Source organism: Scyliorhinus torazame, unplaced genomic scaffold (genome assembly GCF_047496885.1).
Source record: "Scyliorhinus torazame isolate Kashiwa2021f unplaced genomic scaffold, sScyTor2.1 scaffold_668, whole genome shotgun sequence".
Taxonomy (NCBI): Eukaryota; Metazoa; Chordata; class Chondrichthyes; order Carcharhiniformes; family Scyliorhinidae; genus Scyliorhinus; species Scyliorhinus torazame.
This window is the reverse complement of record NW_027308395.1, coordinates 93965-109874: the sequence shown is the minus strand read 5'-3', so window position 1 is coordinate 109874 and position 15910 is coordinate 93965. Positions and strand designations below refer to the sequence as shown.

Here is a 15910-nt window from a genome sequence, read left to right as displayed (position 1 = left end):
GGGGGAAGACAGAGGGGGGGGGAAGACAGAGGGGGGGGAAGACAGAGGGGGGGGAAGACAGGGGGGGGGAGAAGACAGAGGGGGGGGGGAGAAGACAGAGGGGGGGGGGGAGAAGACAGAGGGGGGGGGGGAGAAGACAGGGGGGGGGGAGAAGACAGAGGGGGGGGGAGAAGATAGGGGGGGGGAGAGAAGATGGGGGGGGGAGAAGATAGGGGGGGGAAGACAGAGGGGGGGAGGGAAGACAGAGGGGGGGGGAGAAGACAGAGGGGGGGGGAGAAGACAGAGGGGGGGGGAGAAGACAGAGGGGGGGGGGTAGAAGACAGAGGGGGGGGGAGAAGACAGAGGGGGAGAGAAGACAGAGGGGGGTGGGGGGGAGACAGAGAGAGGGGCGAAAGACAGAGACAGAGAGTGAGGAGGCCAAAGAAAAACAGATAAGCATAGAGAGAGCGATGGAAAGGTTTAGGGGTGAATTCCAGAGGTGGAAATGGAGCAAACTGTGAGGTGTTGGACATGGATGAGTGCAAAGATCTTGGAGAGATGCAGTGGGCTGGACATGTTACAGAGATAGAGGAGGTTACCGAGATAGGGAGGGGTGTAGGCAACAGGTCAAATTTCAAAGTTCAGACCTGGTTTGACCTCAGTGCTGACAGGACTCTCCACTTTCTCCGCAGGTTTCTCCGAGACGGCCTCCTCCACAGCTGAAATACAAGGCAGAAGAATGGCGTCAGAGGCTTGGCCCGTATGTATGTGCGAGGGTATGGGATTCTCTGGTGCCGGTTTTTCGGCAGGGGCGGGAACCGCGCCGCGCCAGTCGAGGGCAGCGGTCCCCCCTGGCAATTCTCCGGCCCACGATGGGCCGAGTGGCCACCCGTTTTCGGCGGGTCCCGCTGGCGTAAAATGCATCAGGTCCGTACCGGCGGGACCTGGCTCTGCGGGCAGCCTGCGGAGACCTCGAGGGGGCGCGGGGGTATCTGGCCCTGGGGGCCCACCGATCCGCGGGCGGGCCTGTGCTCTGGGGGCACTCTTTCCATCTGCACCGGCGGGTGTAACAGTCCGCCATGGCTGGCGTGGAGATGAACCCCCTGCACAGGGGCTAGGATTACGCCAGCATACGCTGGCGCTCCCGTGCATGCGCCAACTCGCGCCAGCGGGTGGAGGCCCTTTGCGGAGGATTCCGCACCTTCCGGGGGCCCGATGCCGGAGTGGTTCACGCCACTCCTCGGCGCCGGTATGGCCCGCCCCGCCGGTTAGGGGAGAATCCCGCCACAGGTTCCCCACCCCCACTCACCTTTCATCTCCACGTCCACCGGTTCAGCCGGCCTCTCCTTCACCTCGACCACGTCGTCATCTTTGGGTTCTTCCGGAGGTTTCTCAGCGGTCTTCTCCCCCTCAGTGGGCGGCGAGGCCTAGAGGAGCGGGACACAAGAATGGAGGCATCAGTGAGATGGGGAGAGAGGGGGACAGAGAGCGAGAGGGGGACAGAGAGCGAGAGGGGGACAGAGAGCGAGAGGGGGACAGAGAGCGAGAGGGGGACAGAGAGCGAGAGGGGGACAGAGAGCGAGAGGGGGACAGAGAGCGAGAGGGGGACAGAGAGCGAGAGGGGGACAGAGAGCGAGAGGGGGACAGAGAGCGAGAGGGGGACAGAGAGCGAGAGGGGGACAGAGAGCGAGAGGGGGACAGAGAGCGAGAGGGGGACAGAGAGCGAGAGGGGGACAGAGAGCGAGAGGGGGACAGAGAGCGAGAGGGGGACAGAGAGCGAGAGGGGGACAGAGAGCGAGAGGGGGACAGAGAGCGAGAGGGGGACAGAGAGCGAGAGGGGGACAGAGAGCGAGAGGGGGACAGAGAGCGAGAGGGGGACAGAGAGCGAGAGGGGGACAGAGAGCGAGAGGGGGACAGAGAGCGAGAGGGGGACAGAGAGCGAGAGGGGGACAGAGAGCGAGAGGGGGACAGAGAGCGAGAGGGGGACAGAGAGCGAGAGGGGGACAGAGAGCGAGAGGGGGACAGAGAGCGAGAGGGGGACAGAGAGCGAGAGGGGGACAGAGAGCGAGAGGGGGACAGAGAGCGAGAGGGGGACAGAGAGCGAGAGGGGGACAGAGAGCGAGAGGGGGACAGAGAGCGAGAGGGGGACAGAGAGCGAGAGGGGGACAGAGAGCGAGAGGGGGACAGAGAGCGAGAGGGGGACAGAGAGCGAGAGGGGGACAGAGAGCGAGAGGGGGACAGAGAGCGAGAGGGGGACAGAGAGCGAGAGGGGGACAGAGAGCGAGAGGGGGACAGAGAGCGAGAGGGGGACAGAGAGCGAGAGGGGGACAGAGAGCGAGAGGGGGACAGAGAGCGAGAGGGGGACAGAGAGCGAGAGGGGGACAGAGAGCGAGAGGGGGACAGAGAGCGAGAGGGGGACAGAGAGCGAGAGGGGGACAGAGAGCGAGAGGGGGACAGAGAGCGAGAGGGGGACAGAGAGCGAGAGGGGGACAGAGAGCGAGAGGGGGACAGAGAGCGAGAGGGGGACAGAGAGCGAGAGGGGGACAGAGAGCGAGAGGGGGACAGAGAGCGAGAGGGGGACAGAGAGCGAGAGGGGGACAGAGAGCGAGAGGGGGACAGAGAGCGAGAGGGGGACAGAGAGCGAGAGGGGGACAGAGAGCGAGAGGGGGACAGAGAGCGAGAGGGGGACAGAGAGCGAGAGGGGGACAGAGAGCGAGAGGGGGACAGAGAGCGAGAGGGGGACAGAGAGCGAGAGGGGGACAGAGAGCGAGAGGGGGACAGAGAGCGAGAGGGGGACAGAGAGCGAGAGGGGGACAGAGAGCGAGAGGGGGACAGAGAGCGAGAGGGGGACAGAGAGCGAGAGGGGGACAGAGAGCGAGAGGGGGACAGAGAGCGAGAGGGGGACAGAGAGCGAGAGGGGGACAGAGAGCGAGAGGGGGACAGAGAGCGAGAGGGGGACAGAGAGCGAGAGGGGGACAGAGAGCGAGAGGGGGACAGAGAGCGAGAGGGGGACAGAGAGCGAGAGGGGGACAGAGAGCGAGAGGGGGACAGAGAGCGAGAGGGGGACAGAGAGCGAGAGGGGGACAGAGAGCGAGAGGGGGACAGAGAGCGAGAGGGGGACAGAGAGCGAGAGGGGGACAGAGAGCGAGAGGGGGACAGAGAGCGAGAGGGGGACAGAGAGCGAGAGGGGGACAGAGAGCGAGAGGGGGACAGAGAGCGAGAGGGGGACAGAGAGCGAGAGGGGGACAGAGAGCGAGAGAGAGAGAGAGAGAGAGAGAGAGAGAGGTATACAGAAAGAGAGAGAGAGGGAGGGACAGTGCGTGAGAGAAGGAGTCAGAGCGAGAGGTTGAAGGAATTGAAGGCAGATAAATCCCTAGGGCCTGAGAATCTGCATCCCAGAGTGCTTAAGGAGGTGGCTCTGGAAATAGTGGATGTATTGGTGGTCATCTTCTGGGATTCTATACACTCTGGAACTGTCCCTGCAGATTGGCAGGTAGGTCACGTCACTCCAATATTTAAAAATGGAGAGAGAAAGCAGGGAATTATAGACCAGTAAGCCTAACATCGGTAGTGGGGAAAATGCTTGAATCCATTATCAAGGACTTTATAGCGGAACATTTGGAAAGCAGTGGCAGAATCAGTCAGAGTCAGCATGGATTTATGAAGGAAAATCATGCTCGACAAATCTGTTGGAATTCTTTGAAGATGTAGCCAGTACAGTTGACAAGGGGGAGGCAGTCGATGTGGTATATTTGGACTTTCAGAAGGTGTTTGACAAAGTCCTGCGTAAGAGATTATTATGCAAAATTAAAGCGCATGGGATTGGGGGAAATGTATTCATGGGATTGGGGGAAATGTATTGAGGTGGATAGAAAACTGGTTGGCAGAGAGGAAACAAAGAGTATGGATTAATGGGTCCTTTTCAAATTGTCAGGCAGTAACCAGTGGGGTACCACAGGGATCGGTGCTGGGACCCCAGCTATTCACAATAGATATTAATGATTTGGATGAGGGAACAAAATGTAACATCTCAAAATTTGCAGATGATACCAAGTTAGGTGGGAGGGTGAATTGTGACGAGGATGCAGGGATCCTACAGCAAGATCTGGACAGGTTGGGCGAGTGGGCAAATCAATGGCAGATGCAGCATAATTTGGATAAGTGAGGTTATTCACTTTGGAAGCAAAAACAGGAAGGCAGATTACTACCTGCATAGTTATAAATTGGGAGAGGGGAGTGTGCAGCGGGACCTGGGTGTCCTTGTGCACCATTCGCTGAAGGTAAGCATGCAGGTGCAGCAGGCGGTAAAGAAGGCGAATGGTATGTTGGCCTTTATTGCGAGAGGTTTCGAGTACAGAAGCAGGGATGTGTTGCTGCAATTGTACAGGGCCTAGGTGAGGCCACACCTGGAGTATTGTGTGCAGTTTTGGTCTCCTTCTCTGAGGAAGAATGTTCTTGCTCTCGAGGGAGTGCAGCGAAGGTTTACCAGACTGATTCCAGGGATGGCGGGACTGTCATATGAGGAGAGATTGACGAGGTTGGGATTGTTCTCGCTGGGAGTTCAGAAGAATGAGGGGGGATCGCATAGAGACTTATAAAATTCTAACAGGACTAGACAGGGTAGATGTTACCAATGATAGGTGTGTCCAGAACCAGGGGTCACAGCCTGAGGATTCAGGGTAAACCATTTTGTACAGAGATAAGGAGACATTTCTTCACCCAAAGAGTGGTGAGCCTGTGGAATTCATTACCACAGGAAGTATTGATGCTAAATCATTGAATATATTCAAGAGGCGGCTAGATATAGCACTTGGGGATAAAAGACCAGGGATGTACTTCTGAGGCTGTATAAGGCTCTGGTCAGACCCCATTTGGAGTATTGTGAGCAGTTTTGGGCCCCGTATCTAAGGAAGGTTGTGCTGGCCCTGGAAAGGGTCCAGAGGAGGTTCACAAGAATGATCCCTTGAGTGAAGAACTTGTCGTATGAGGAACGGTTGAGGACTCCAGGTCTGTACACATTGGAGTTTAGAAGGATGAGGGGGGATCTTTTTGAAACTTACAGGATACTGCGAGGCCTGGATAGAGTGGACGTGGAGAGGATGTTTCCACTTGTAGGAGAAACTAGAAGCAGAGGACGCTATCCCAGACTAAAGGGACGATCCTTTAAAACAGAGATGAGGAGGAATTTCTTCAGTCAAGGGGTGGTGGACCTGTGGAAATCTTTTTTGCAGAACGATGTGGAGGCCAAATCTCTGAGTGTCTTTAAAACAGAGATAGATAGGTTCTTGATTAATAAGGGGATCAGGGGTTATGGGGCGAAGGCAGGAGAATGGGGATGAGAAAATATCATTCATGATTGAATGGTGCAGCAGACTCGATGGGCGGAGTGGCCTAATTCTGCTCCTGTGTCTTATGGTCTTATGGGAGAATGGGATCAAAGGCTATGGGGAGAAAGCAGGATTAGGCTATTGAATTGGATGTCAGCCATGTTTGTGATAAGTGACAGAGCAGACTCGAAGGGCCAAAAGGCCTCCTCCTGCTCCTATCTTCTATTTATCTGTGAGAGAGATGCAGAGCGAGGCACAGGGGGGAGGCCGAGCGAGGCACAGGGGGGAGGCCGAGCGAGGCACAGGGGGGAGGCCGAGCGAGGCACAGGGGGGAGGCCGAGCGAGGCACAGGGGGGAGGCCGAGCGAGGCACAGGGGGGAGGCCGAGCGAGGCACAGGGGGGAGGCCGAGCGAGGCACAGGGGGGAGGCCGAGCGAGGCACAGGGGGGAGGCCGAGCGAGGCACAGGGGGGAGGCCGAGCGAGGCACAGGGGGGAGGCCGAGCGAGGCACAGGGGGGAGGCCGAGCGAGGCACAGGGGGGAGGCCGAGCGAGGCACAGGGGGGAGGCCGAGCGAGGCACAGGGGGGAGGCCGAGCGAGGCACAGGGGGGAGGCCGAGCGAGGCACAGGGGGGAGGCCGAGCGAGGCACAGGGGGGAGGCCGAGCGAGGCACAGGGGGGAGGCCGAGCGAGGCACAGGGGGGAGGCCGAGCGAGGCACAGGGGGGAGGCCGAGCGAGGCACAGGGGGGAGGCCGAGCGAGGCACAGGGGGGAGGCCGAGCGAGGCACAGGGGGGAGGCCGAGCGAGGCACAGGGGGGAGGCCGAGCGAGGCACAGGGGGGAGGCCGAGCGAGGCACAGGGGGGAGGCCGAGCGAGGCACAGGGGGGAGGCCGAGCGAGGCACAGGGGGGAGGCCGAGCGAGGCACAGGGGGGAGGCCGAGCGAGGCACAGGGGGGAGGCCGAGCGAGGCACAGGGGGGAGGCCGAGCGAGGCACAGGGGGGAGGCCGAGCGAGGCACAGGGGGGAGGCCGAGCGAGGCACAGGGGGGAGGCCGAGCGAGGCACAGGGGGGAGGCCGAGCGAGGCACAGGGGGGAGGCCGAGCGAGGCACAGGGGGGAGGCCGAGCGAGGCACAGGGGGGAGGCCGAGCGAGGCACAGGGGGGAGGCCGAGCGAGGCACAGGGGGGAGGCCGAGCGAGGCACAGGGGGGAGGCCGAGCGAGGCACAGGGGGGAGGCCGAGCGAGGCACAGGGGGGAGGCCGAGCGAGGCACAGGGGGGAGGCCGAGCGAGGCACAGGGGGGAGGCCGAGCGAGGCACAGGGGGGAGGCCGAGCGAGGCACAGGGGGGAGGCCGAGCGAGGCACAGGGGGGAGGCCGAGCGAGGCACAGGGGGGAGGCCGAGCGAGGCACAGGGGGGAGGCCGAGCGAGGCACAGGGGGGAGGCCGAGCGAGGCACAGGGGGGAGGCCGAGCGAGGCACAGGGGGGAGGCCGAGCGAGGCACAGGGGGGAGGCCGAGCGAGGCACAGGGGGGAGGCCGAGCGAGGCACAGGGGGGAGGCCGAGCGAGGCACAGGGGGGAGGCCGAGCGAGGCACAGGGGGGAGGCCGAGCGAGGCACAGGGGGGAGGCCGAGCGAGGCACAGGGGGGAGGCCGAGCGAGGCACAGGGGGGAGGCCGAGCGAGGCACAGGGGGGAGGCCGAGCGAGGCACAGGGGGGAGGCCGAGCGAGGCACAGGGGGGAGGCCGAGCGAGGCACAGGGGGGAGGCCGAGCGAGGCACAGGGGGGAGGCCGAGCGAGGCACAGGGGGGAGGCCGAGCGAGGCACAGGGGGGAGGCCGAGCGAGGCACAGGGGGGAGGCCGAGCGAGGCACAGGGGGGAGGCCGAGCGAGGCACAGGGGGGAGGCCGAGCGAGGCACAGGGGGGAGGCCGAGCGAGGCACAGGGGGGAGGCCGAGCGAGGCACAGGGGGGAGGCCGAGCGAGGCACAGGGGGGAGGCCGAGCGAGGCACAGGGGGGAGGCCGAGCGAGGCACAGGGGGGAGGCCGAGCGAGGCACAGGGGGGAGGCCGAGCGAGGCACAGGGGGGAGGCCGAGCGAGGCACAGGGGGGAGGCCGAGCGAGGCACAGGGGGGAGGCCGAGCGAGGCACAGGGGGGAGGCCGAGCGAGGCACAGGGGGGAGGCCGAGCGAGGCACAGGGGGGAGGCCGAGCGAGGCACAGGGGGGAGGCCGAGCGAGGCACAGGGGTAGACCGAGCGAGGCACAGGGGGAGACCGAGCGAGGCACAGGGGGAGAGTGAGGCACATGGAGGGGGAGGAAGAGCGAGAGAGGGAGAGAGAGAGAGAGAGAGAGAGAGAGTGTGCGTGAAACAGGCAACAAGAGAGAGCAAGTGAGAAAGACAGAGAGCAATCGATGCACATTCTCCCCGTGTCTGAGTGGGTTTCACCCCCACTACCCAAAGATGTGTCGGTTAGATTGCACCTTAATTGGAAAAATAAATAATTGCCTACTCTAAATTTATTTTAAAAAAGAGAGAGCGAGACAGAGCGAGAGGGAGACAGAGAGCAAGAGCGAGAATGAGACAGCGAGAATGAGTGCGCAAAAATGAGAGAGCGAAAGAGAGGCAGAGAATGAGAAATTGCTCACGACCCCCTTCTATCATCCCAGCATGTGAGATGGGCAGACTTCACGGAAAGCCCTGGAGTCATCAAAACATAGTCGAGCAAGTCAGAGATTTCCTGCTTCGATCTCTCATGGTGATTCCTGCAATACACACCCGAGAGTGTCCCCATGTTTGTGGTGGTGTGCTACAACGTGCCCAATCTAATCATTACGAGGAGCACTACTTCATGGAATTTAGTAGCCACTTTGGGATGAGGAGGAAGGGAAGCTGCCACATGCAACTGGACGAAACGAGGGGCCGCATTATAAGACTTCTTTTAAAAGGAGCTTCCTCACCCCAACATGGATCCAGTACTCCCTCACAGTGCAGCTATGTCTATCTCTACATGACACAGTGCTCCTAGTGTACATCATTTAATAAAGGCCAAGAGCAAAAACCTTCACACAACAAAACATCAATAATATAAAAAACCCAGAATCATTCACCCATTTGCATCCCGTCACTGACTGTCTTGTGACTTGCTTTGCCTGACTAGTGCTCTGACACAATGCTATTCGGATTGGATTTGTTTATTGTCACGTGTACCGAGGTACAGTGAAAAGTATTTTTCTGCGAGCAGCTCAACAGATCATTAAGTACATGAGAAGAAAAGGGAATAAAAGAAAATACATAATAGGGCAACACAACATATACAATGTAACTACATAAGCACCGGCATCGGATGAAGCATACAGGGTGTAGTGTTAATGAGGTCAGTCCATAAGAGGGTCATTTAGGAGTCTGGTGACAGTGGGGAAGAAGCTGTTTTTGAGTCTGTTCGTGCGTGTTCTCGGACTTCTGTATCTCCTGCCCGATGGAAGAAGTTGGAAGAGTGAGTAAGCCGGGTGGGAGGGATCCTTGATTATACTGCCCGCTTTCTCCAGGCAGCGGGAGGTGTAGATGGAGTCAATGGATGGGAGACAGGTTTGTGTGATGGACTGGGCGGTGTTCACGACTCTCTGAAGTTTCTTGCGGTCCTGGGCCGAGCAGTTGCCATACCAGGCTGTGATGCAGCCAGATAGGATGCTTTCTATGGTGCATCTGTAAAAGTTGGTAAGAGTCAATGTGGACATGCCGAATTTCCTTAGTTTCCTGAGGAAGTATAGGCGCTGTTGTGCTTTCTTGGTGGTAGCGTCGACTTGGGTGGACCAGGACAGAGTTTTGGAGATGTGCACCCCATGGAATTTGAAACTGCTAACCATCTCCACCTCGGCCCCGTTGATGCTTACAGGGGTGTGTACAGTACTTTGCTTCCTGAAGTCAATTACCAGCTCTTTAGTTTTGCTGGCATTGAGGGAGAGATTGTTGTCGCTACACTATTCCACTGGCTGCTGACTTTCTGTGGTCAAGGCTGCTCTTGAACAGGGATATTGTTGGACAGCTTTGCTCCTTGAAGTCCCAGCTTCTCACTGCACCGCCTCAGCATGTTAAAAGCAAACATTGCCAGAAATACTCAGCAGGTCGGGCAGCATGTGTGAGGAGATAAACTGAGGTAAAGTTTCAGATTTGTGACCTTTGAACAGGACTAGGAAAAATTAGAAATGTAATAGATTTTGAGCAAGTGAAAGGGGAAGGGGGCAAGAGGAGCAAAAGTTAAAATCTTTGTTGGGACGGAGGCCGGAGAAACTTAAACGATGAAAGGTTTCAGGGTGAAAGACAAAAGGGAGTGATAATGGGATTGAGAGGAGGCAGGAATGGGGGCTATCTAATAAATGCAGTCAACGAAATAAGAGAAACAAGGGGAAAAACAAGGAACTGGCAAAGAAACACAAAACAAAATGGGGATATGGATTATAATCCAAAATTGTTGAACTCAATGTTGGGCGAAATTCCCTGTTTGGGAGACTAAGTATTCTACCATCTTGAAAGTAGCGCTAATCCGGAGCAATTCAGGATCCATTAATGGGCTAACACCGACACCACGTGGTACTAGTGCAATTCCAATGTAAAATGGCGTCCGATTCGTCGGTGTCGGGACTAGCACTCGAGAAGCTGACAAGCTGCGGCCACATAGAAGCACTCCACTCCCCACACACACTTGTTCCAGCCAAGAAGATGGTCCTCAAAGAGGGACGCCCTGTTTCGCAGAGGCAGAGCTCCAGACCCTGCTTTATGGCACGGAGGAGAGAGGCTGCCACTTGCCGCCGTTCACCGGGCTTGGGCACAGCCCGTGAGCCCCAATGTGAGGACCGGGCAGCAGCGCCGTAAAACAAGCTGCATGAACCCCCCCTCAGGGTGCCAGGGTTAATTACCAGCACCCGTGCCCCTATTCGAACTCCACAGTGCACCACATACCAACACCCATACAGCCCGCCAGGGCTGGGTGCCCTGCACACACAGCCCACTAGCTGCCCACCCCCTGTCCTTTTGAGTTGGGTGCTCTTTCCAAGGGCCAGTGCAGACCCAATGGGCTAAATGGCCTCCTTCTGCACTGTAAATTCTATGAGACAGAGAGCGAGCGGGTCAGAGAGCGAGCGGGTCAGAGAGCGAGCGGGTCAGAGAGCGAGCGGGTCAGAGAGCGAGCGGGTCAGAGAGCGAGCGGGTCAGAGAGCGAGAGGGTCAGAGAGCGAGAGGGTCAGAGAGCGAGAGGGTCAGAGAGCGAGAGGGTCAGAGAGCGAGAGGGTCAGAGAGCGAGAGGGTCAGAGAGCGAGAGGGTCAGAGAGCGAGAGGGTCAGAGAGCGAGAGGGTCAGAGAGCGAGAGGGTCAGAGAGCGAGAGGGTCAGAGAGCGAGAGAGCGCGAGAAAGGTGACGTTGGGTGGACATTCTCACCTCCTCCTCCGGTTTTCCATTTTTGCTGTTTTGGTCCTTGACGTCACCTTCGACCTCTGACCCCTGAGATTTACTCGTATCCTCTGTTAATAACAGACATCATATCAGAGAGAGTCTCATGCGGGGGTGTAGATATTACAGTCAGGATAATGCAGAGGGAGTTCTGTATTGTACCTGTCCCTGGCAGTGCTCGATGCTGACACTGGGTATAAAGTAGGTTGGACTATAGGAGGGTTATCATGTTCTCCGTTTGTCAGATTCCCCTTTTTCAGAGGGAGCTCTGTATTGTACCTGTCCTTGGGAGCGCTCGATGCTGACACTGGGTATCAAGTGGATTGGACTATAGGAGGGTTATCATGTTCTCCATTTGTCAGATTCCCCCTTTTCAGAGGGAGCTCTGTATTGTACCTGTCCTTGGGAGCGCTCGATGCTGACACTGGGTATAAAGTGGATTGGACTATAGGAGGGTTAATCATGTTCTCCCTTTGCCTGATTGCCCTTTCTCAGAAGGAGCTCTGTAATGTACCTGTCCCTGGGAGCGCTCAATATGACAATGGGTTAGACGAGTGGAGGGTTATCATGATCCCTCTGTCAGATTTCCCCTTTTCAGAGTGAACCCCACACTGTACCTGCTGCTGGTGTGTTGGGTTGCGTCTCTCCAGGTGTTGAGACGGTCGGTGTTTTCGACACAGGCGAACTGGATCGCGAGGACTTCTTGCTGTCTGCTGCCTCTTGCGCGAGCTCGGGCATGCTCCACTGACCATTGATGTGGTCAAACTCCTGAACCTGCAGGGATGGAGAGATTCAGAGGTGCATCCTCTGACAACATCAGCCCCACAACTCACTGCGTCCTCCTCCCACCAGCAGCCCTTGAGGCGGGGGGGGGGGGGCAACATGCCCAGGCTTCGGTTCCATCCTGCCCCCAGAGGTGGCCCGTGCCGCATCAGGGGGCTGAGTTTGCCTTGCACCTGCTCCCTGCCTTGACGGGGTGGGGTCCCCCGACGGCCGGCACCCGTGACCCCAAAACCGATCCGCTCAAAATACAATTGTCCCATCTCGCCTTTAAGGGAAGGGCCCAAAGCCTCGCAGCCTCCCTCCTATTGTATCAACGGGCAATTAATCTGCGTCCAGCCAGGAAAGCCCCCATCACGTCATGATCTTTGGGCGGAGGGGCCGCATGGGCAACGGCAGACGCCTCAATCCCGTGCCGGCCCACCCCCACCGCCCCTCGTGGCCGCCCATACCTTCTTCCGAATGAGCGACATGACTCCGATGCGGGTCAGGACATGTTGGCGCGATAGGCCCTCGCGCGGGACGCCATCGGCGAATGTCTCGGCCCCATCCGCCCCTGGCTCGCAGAGGTGGCGCATGAACAACGAGACGTACGCCCTGATGAGAGAGGGAGAGCGTAGAGATGAAGAGAGAGTAGTGGTTATTGCATGGTGAGACAGGAGATGGCACTGTCAACCAACCATTCCCATATCCCTGTATCAATCCCAAACTAATCCCACTATCTGCTCATATCCCTGCATCAATCCGAAACGAATCCCATTTTCTGCTCATATCCAGGAATAAAGAACAAAGAAAAGTACAGCACAAGCCTGTGCCGACCATGCTGCCCGTCTAAACTAAAATCTTATACACTTCCGGGGTCCATATCCCTCTATTCCCATCCTATTCATGTATTTGTCAAGATGCCCCTTAAACCAATGTTCTTCAAACTTGGGGGCGCTCAGCAGCTGGCTTTTAATAACGCCGGCTGCAAGCGGCCTTTAAAATGGCCGCGATGATGTAAAAAAAATCCAGCCCTGCGCAGTGCAGCCGCTATTTTTTTTTTTAACGGTCGCAGCTTTTTGTTTTATAAGTTCGGGTTTTTTAAAATTCGTTTATTTTATTCATTCGTTTTTTTTTTCCATTTATTTTATTCATTTTATTTTTATTTACAAGTTTGGGGGGCGGGGGGGCGTTTATTCATTTATTTTATTCACTTAATTTATATTTTTTTCATTTATTTTATTCATTTTTTCCTTTTTTTTTTACAAGTTTGGGTTTTGATAAAATTTTACAGGAAAAAAATTGCAGAATTTGGACAGATGGAGACTCCATACTTTCCGACACCGGAAGGCTTCACCTCCATCCAACAGGTTCCATGGAGGAGCGTGTACGAGGGCCAAAGGGACCCAAAACCATTTCCTCCATTTTTATCAGCAGCAAACAGGGTAAGAGAAAATGGTGGGTCGCTTAGGTCGGCCGGCGTGGGTCGCGAAGGTCAGCCGGTTGGTAAAAATGGGTCCCCGTAAAATTTTTTTGAAGAACATTGCCTTAAACGTCACTATCATTCCTACTTCCACCACCTCCTCCGGCAGCGAGTTCCAGGCACCCACTACCCTCTGTGTAAAGCACTTACCTCGTACATCTCCTCTAAACCTTGCCCCTCTCACCTTAAATCTATGCCCCCTAGTAATTGACCCCTCTACCCTGGGGAAAAGCCTCTGACTATCCACTCTGTCTATGCCCCTCATAATTTTGTAGACCTCTATCAGGTCGCCCCTCAACCTCCTTCGTTCCAGTGAGAACAAACCAAGTTTATTCAACCGCTCCTCATAGCTAATGCCCTCCATACCAGGCAACATGCTGGTAAATCTCTTCTGCACCCTCTCTAAAGCGTCCACATCCTTCTGGTAGTGTGGCGACCAGAATTGAACACTATACTCCAAGTGTGGCCTAACTAAGGTTCTATACAGCTGCAACATGACTTGCCAATTCTTATACTCACTGCCCCGGCCAATGAAGGCAAGCATGCTGTATGTCTTCTTGACTACCATCTCCACCTGTGTTGCCCCTTTCAGTGACCTGTGGACCTGTACACCAAGATCTCTCTGACTATCAATACTCTTGAGGGTTCTACCATTCACTGTATATTCCCTACTTGTATTAGACCTTCCAAAATGCATAACCTCACATTTGTCCGGATTAAACTCCATCTGCCATCTCTCCGCCCAAGTCTCCAAACAATCTAAATCCTGCTGTATCCGCTGACAGCCCTCATCGCTATCCGCAATTCCACCAACCTTTGTGTCGTCCGCAAACTTAATCAGGCCAGTTACATTTTCCTCCAAATCATTTATATATACTACGAACAGCAAAGGTCCCAGCACCGATCCCTGTGGAACACCACTAGTCACAGCCCTCCAATCAGAAAAGCACCATTCCATTGCTACTCTCTGCCTTCTATGGCCTAGCTAGTTCTGTATCCATCTTGCCAGTTCACCCCTGATCCCGTGTGACTTCACCTTTTGTACCAGTCTGCCATGAAGGACCTTGTCAAAGGCCTAACTGAAGTCCATATAGACAACATCCACAGCCCTACTTGCATCAATCATCTTTGTGACCACCTCGAAAAACTCTATCAAGTTAGTGAGACACAACCCCCCTTCACAAAACCATGCTGCCTCTCGCTCATATGACCACTTGCTTCCAAATGGGAGTAGATCCTGTCTCGAAGAATTCTCTCCAGTAATTTCTCTACCACTGGCGTAAGGCTCACCGGCCTGTAGTTCCCTGGATTATCCTTGCGACCCTTCTTAAACAGAGGAACAACATTGGCTATTCTCCAGTCCTCCAGGACATCAGCCGAGGACAATGAGGATCCAAAAATTTCTGTCAAGGCCTCGGCAATTTCCTCTCTTGCCTCCTTCAGTATTCTGGGGTAGATCACATCAGGCCCTGGGGACTTATCCACCGTAATATTTTTCAAGACACCCAACACCTCGTCTTTTTGGATCTCAATGTGACCCAGGCTATCTACACACCCTTCTCCAGACTCAACATCCACCAATTCCTGCTCTTTGGTGAATACTGATGCAAAGTATTCATTTAGTACCTCGCCCATTTCCTCTGGCTCCACATGGATTCCCTTGCCTACCCTTCAGTGGGCCAACCCTTTCCCTGGCTACGCTCTTGCTTTTTATGTACGTGTAAAAAGACTTGGGATTTTCTTTAACCCTATTTGCCAATGACTTTTCGCGACCCCTTCTAGCCCTCCTGACTCCTTGCTTAAGTTCCTTCCTACTTTCCTTATATTCCACACAGGCTTTGTCTGTTCTCAGCCTTCTAGCCCTGACAAATGCCTCCTTTTCCTTTTTGACAAGGCTTACAATATCTTTCGTTATCCAAGGTTCCCGAAATTTGCCATATTTATCCTTCTTCCTCACAGGAACATGCCGGTCCTGAATTCCTTTCAACTGACACTTGAAAGCCTTCCACATGTCAGATGTTGTTTTACCCTCAAACATCCGCCCCCAATCTAGGTTCTTCAGTTCCCGCCTAATATTGTTATAATTAGCCTTCCCCCAATTTAGTACATTCACCCTAGGACAACTCCTTGTCCACCAGCACTTTAAAATTTATTGAATTGTGGTCAGTGTTCCGAAATGCTCCCCTACCGAAACTTCTACCAACTGGCCGGGCTCATTCCCCAATACCAGGTCCAGTACAGCCCCTTCCCTAGTTGGACTATCTACATATTGTTTTAAGAAGCCCTCCTGGATGCTTCTTACAAACTCTGCCCCGTCCAGGCCCCGAGCACTAAGTGAGTCGCAGTCAATATTGGGCAAGTTAAAGTCTCACATCACAACAACCCTGTTGCTTTTACTCCTTTCCAAAATCTGTCTACCTATCTGCTCCTCTATCTCCCGCTGGCTGTTGGGAGGACTATAGTCAACCTCCAACATTGTGACTGCACCCTTCTTATTCCTGATCTCTACCCATATAGCTCGCTGCCCTCGGATGTGTCCTCCCGTAATACAGCTGTGATATTCTCCCTCACCAGAAACACAATTCCTCCACCCCTTTTACATCCCCCTCTATCCTTCCTGAAACATCTAAATCCTGGAATGTTTAGCTGCCAATCCTGTCCTTCTCTCAACCAGGTCTCTGTAATGGCAACAACATCATAGTTCCAAGTACTAATCCAAGCTCTAAATTCAGCTGCCTTACCCGTAATACTTCTTGCATTAAAACATATGCACTTAAGGCCACCAGGCCCGCTGCTTTCAGCAACATCTCCCGGTCTGCTCTTCCTCAGAGCCATACTGGCCCTATTCCCTAGTTCTCCCTCAATGTTTTCACCTTCTGACCTATTGCTCTGGTAACCACCTCCCTGCCATACTAGTTTAACC

At 55.6% G+C, this 15910-nt stretch overlaps 1 protein-coding gene across 1 annotated transcript in view; it reads right to left on the bottom strand.

The window, feature by feature from the left end:
• Positions 1 to 606: 606 nt before the first annotated feature.
• LOC140406578 (chromodomain-helicase-DNA-binding protein 4-like) overlaps positions 607 to 15910 on the bottom strand; it is a gene marked incomplete at its 5' end in the record, with an annotated part of 94697 nt that continues 79393 nt past the window's right edge. Inside the window, 5 exons of the mRNA XM_072494580.1 lie at positions 607 to 698; positions 1289 to 1406; positions 10731 to 10813; positions 11360 to 11516; positions 11975 to 12119. Of these exons, the coding sequence (XP_072350681.1) occupies positions 607 to 698; positions 1289 to 1406; positions 10731 to 10813; positions 11360 to 11516; positions 11975 to 12119 (595 nt within the window). The remainder of the gene's footprint in view (positions 699 to 1288; positions 1407 to 10730; positions 10814 to 11359; positions 11517 to 11974; positions 12120 to 15910) is intronic.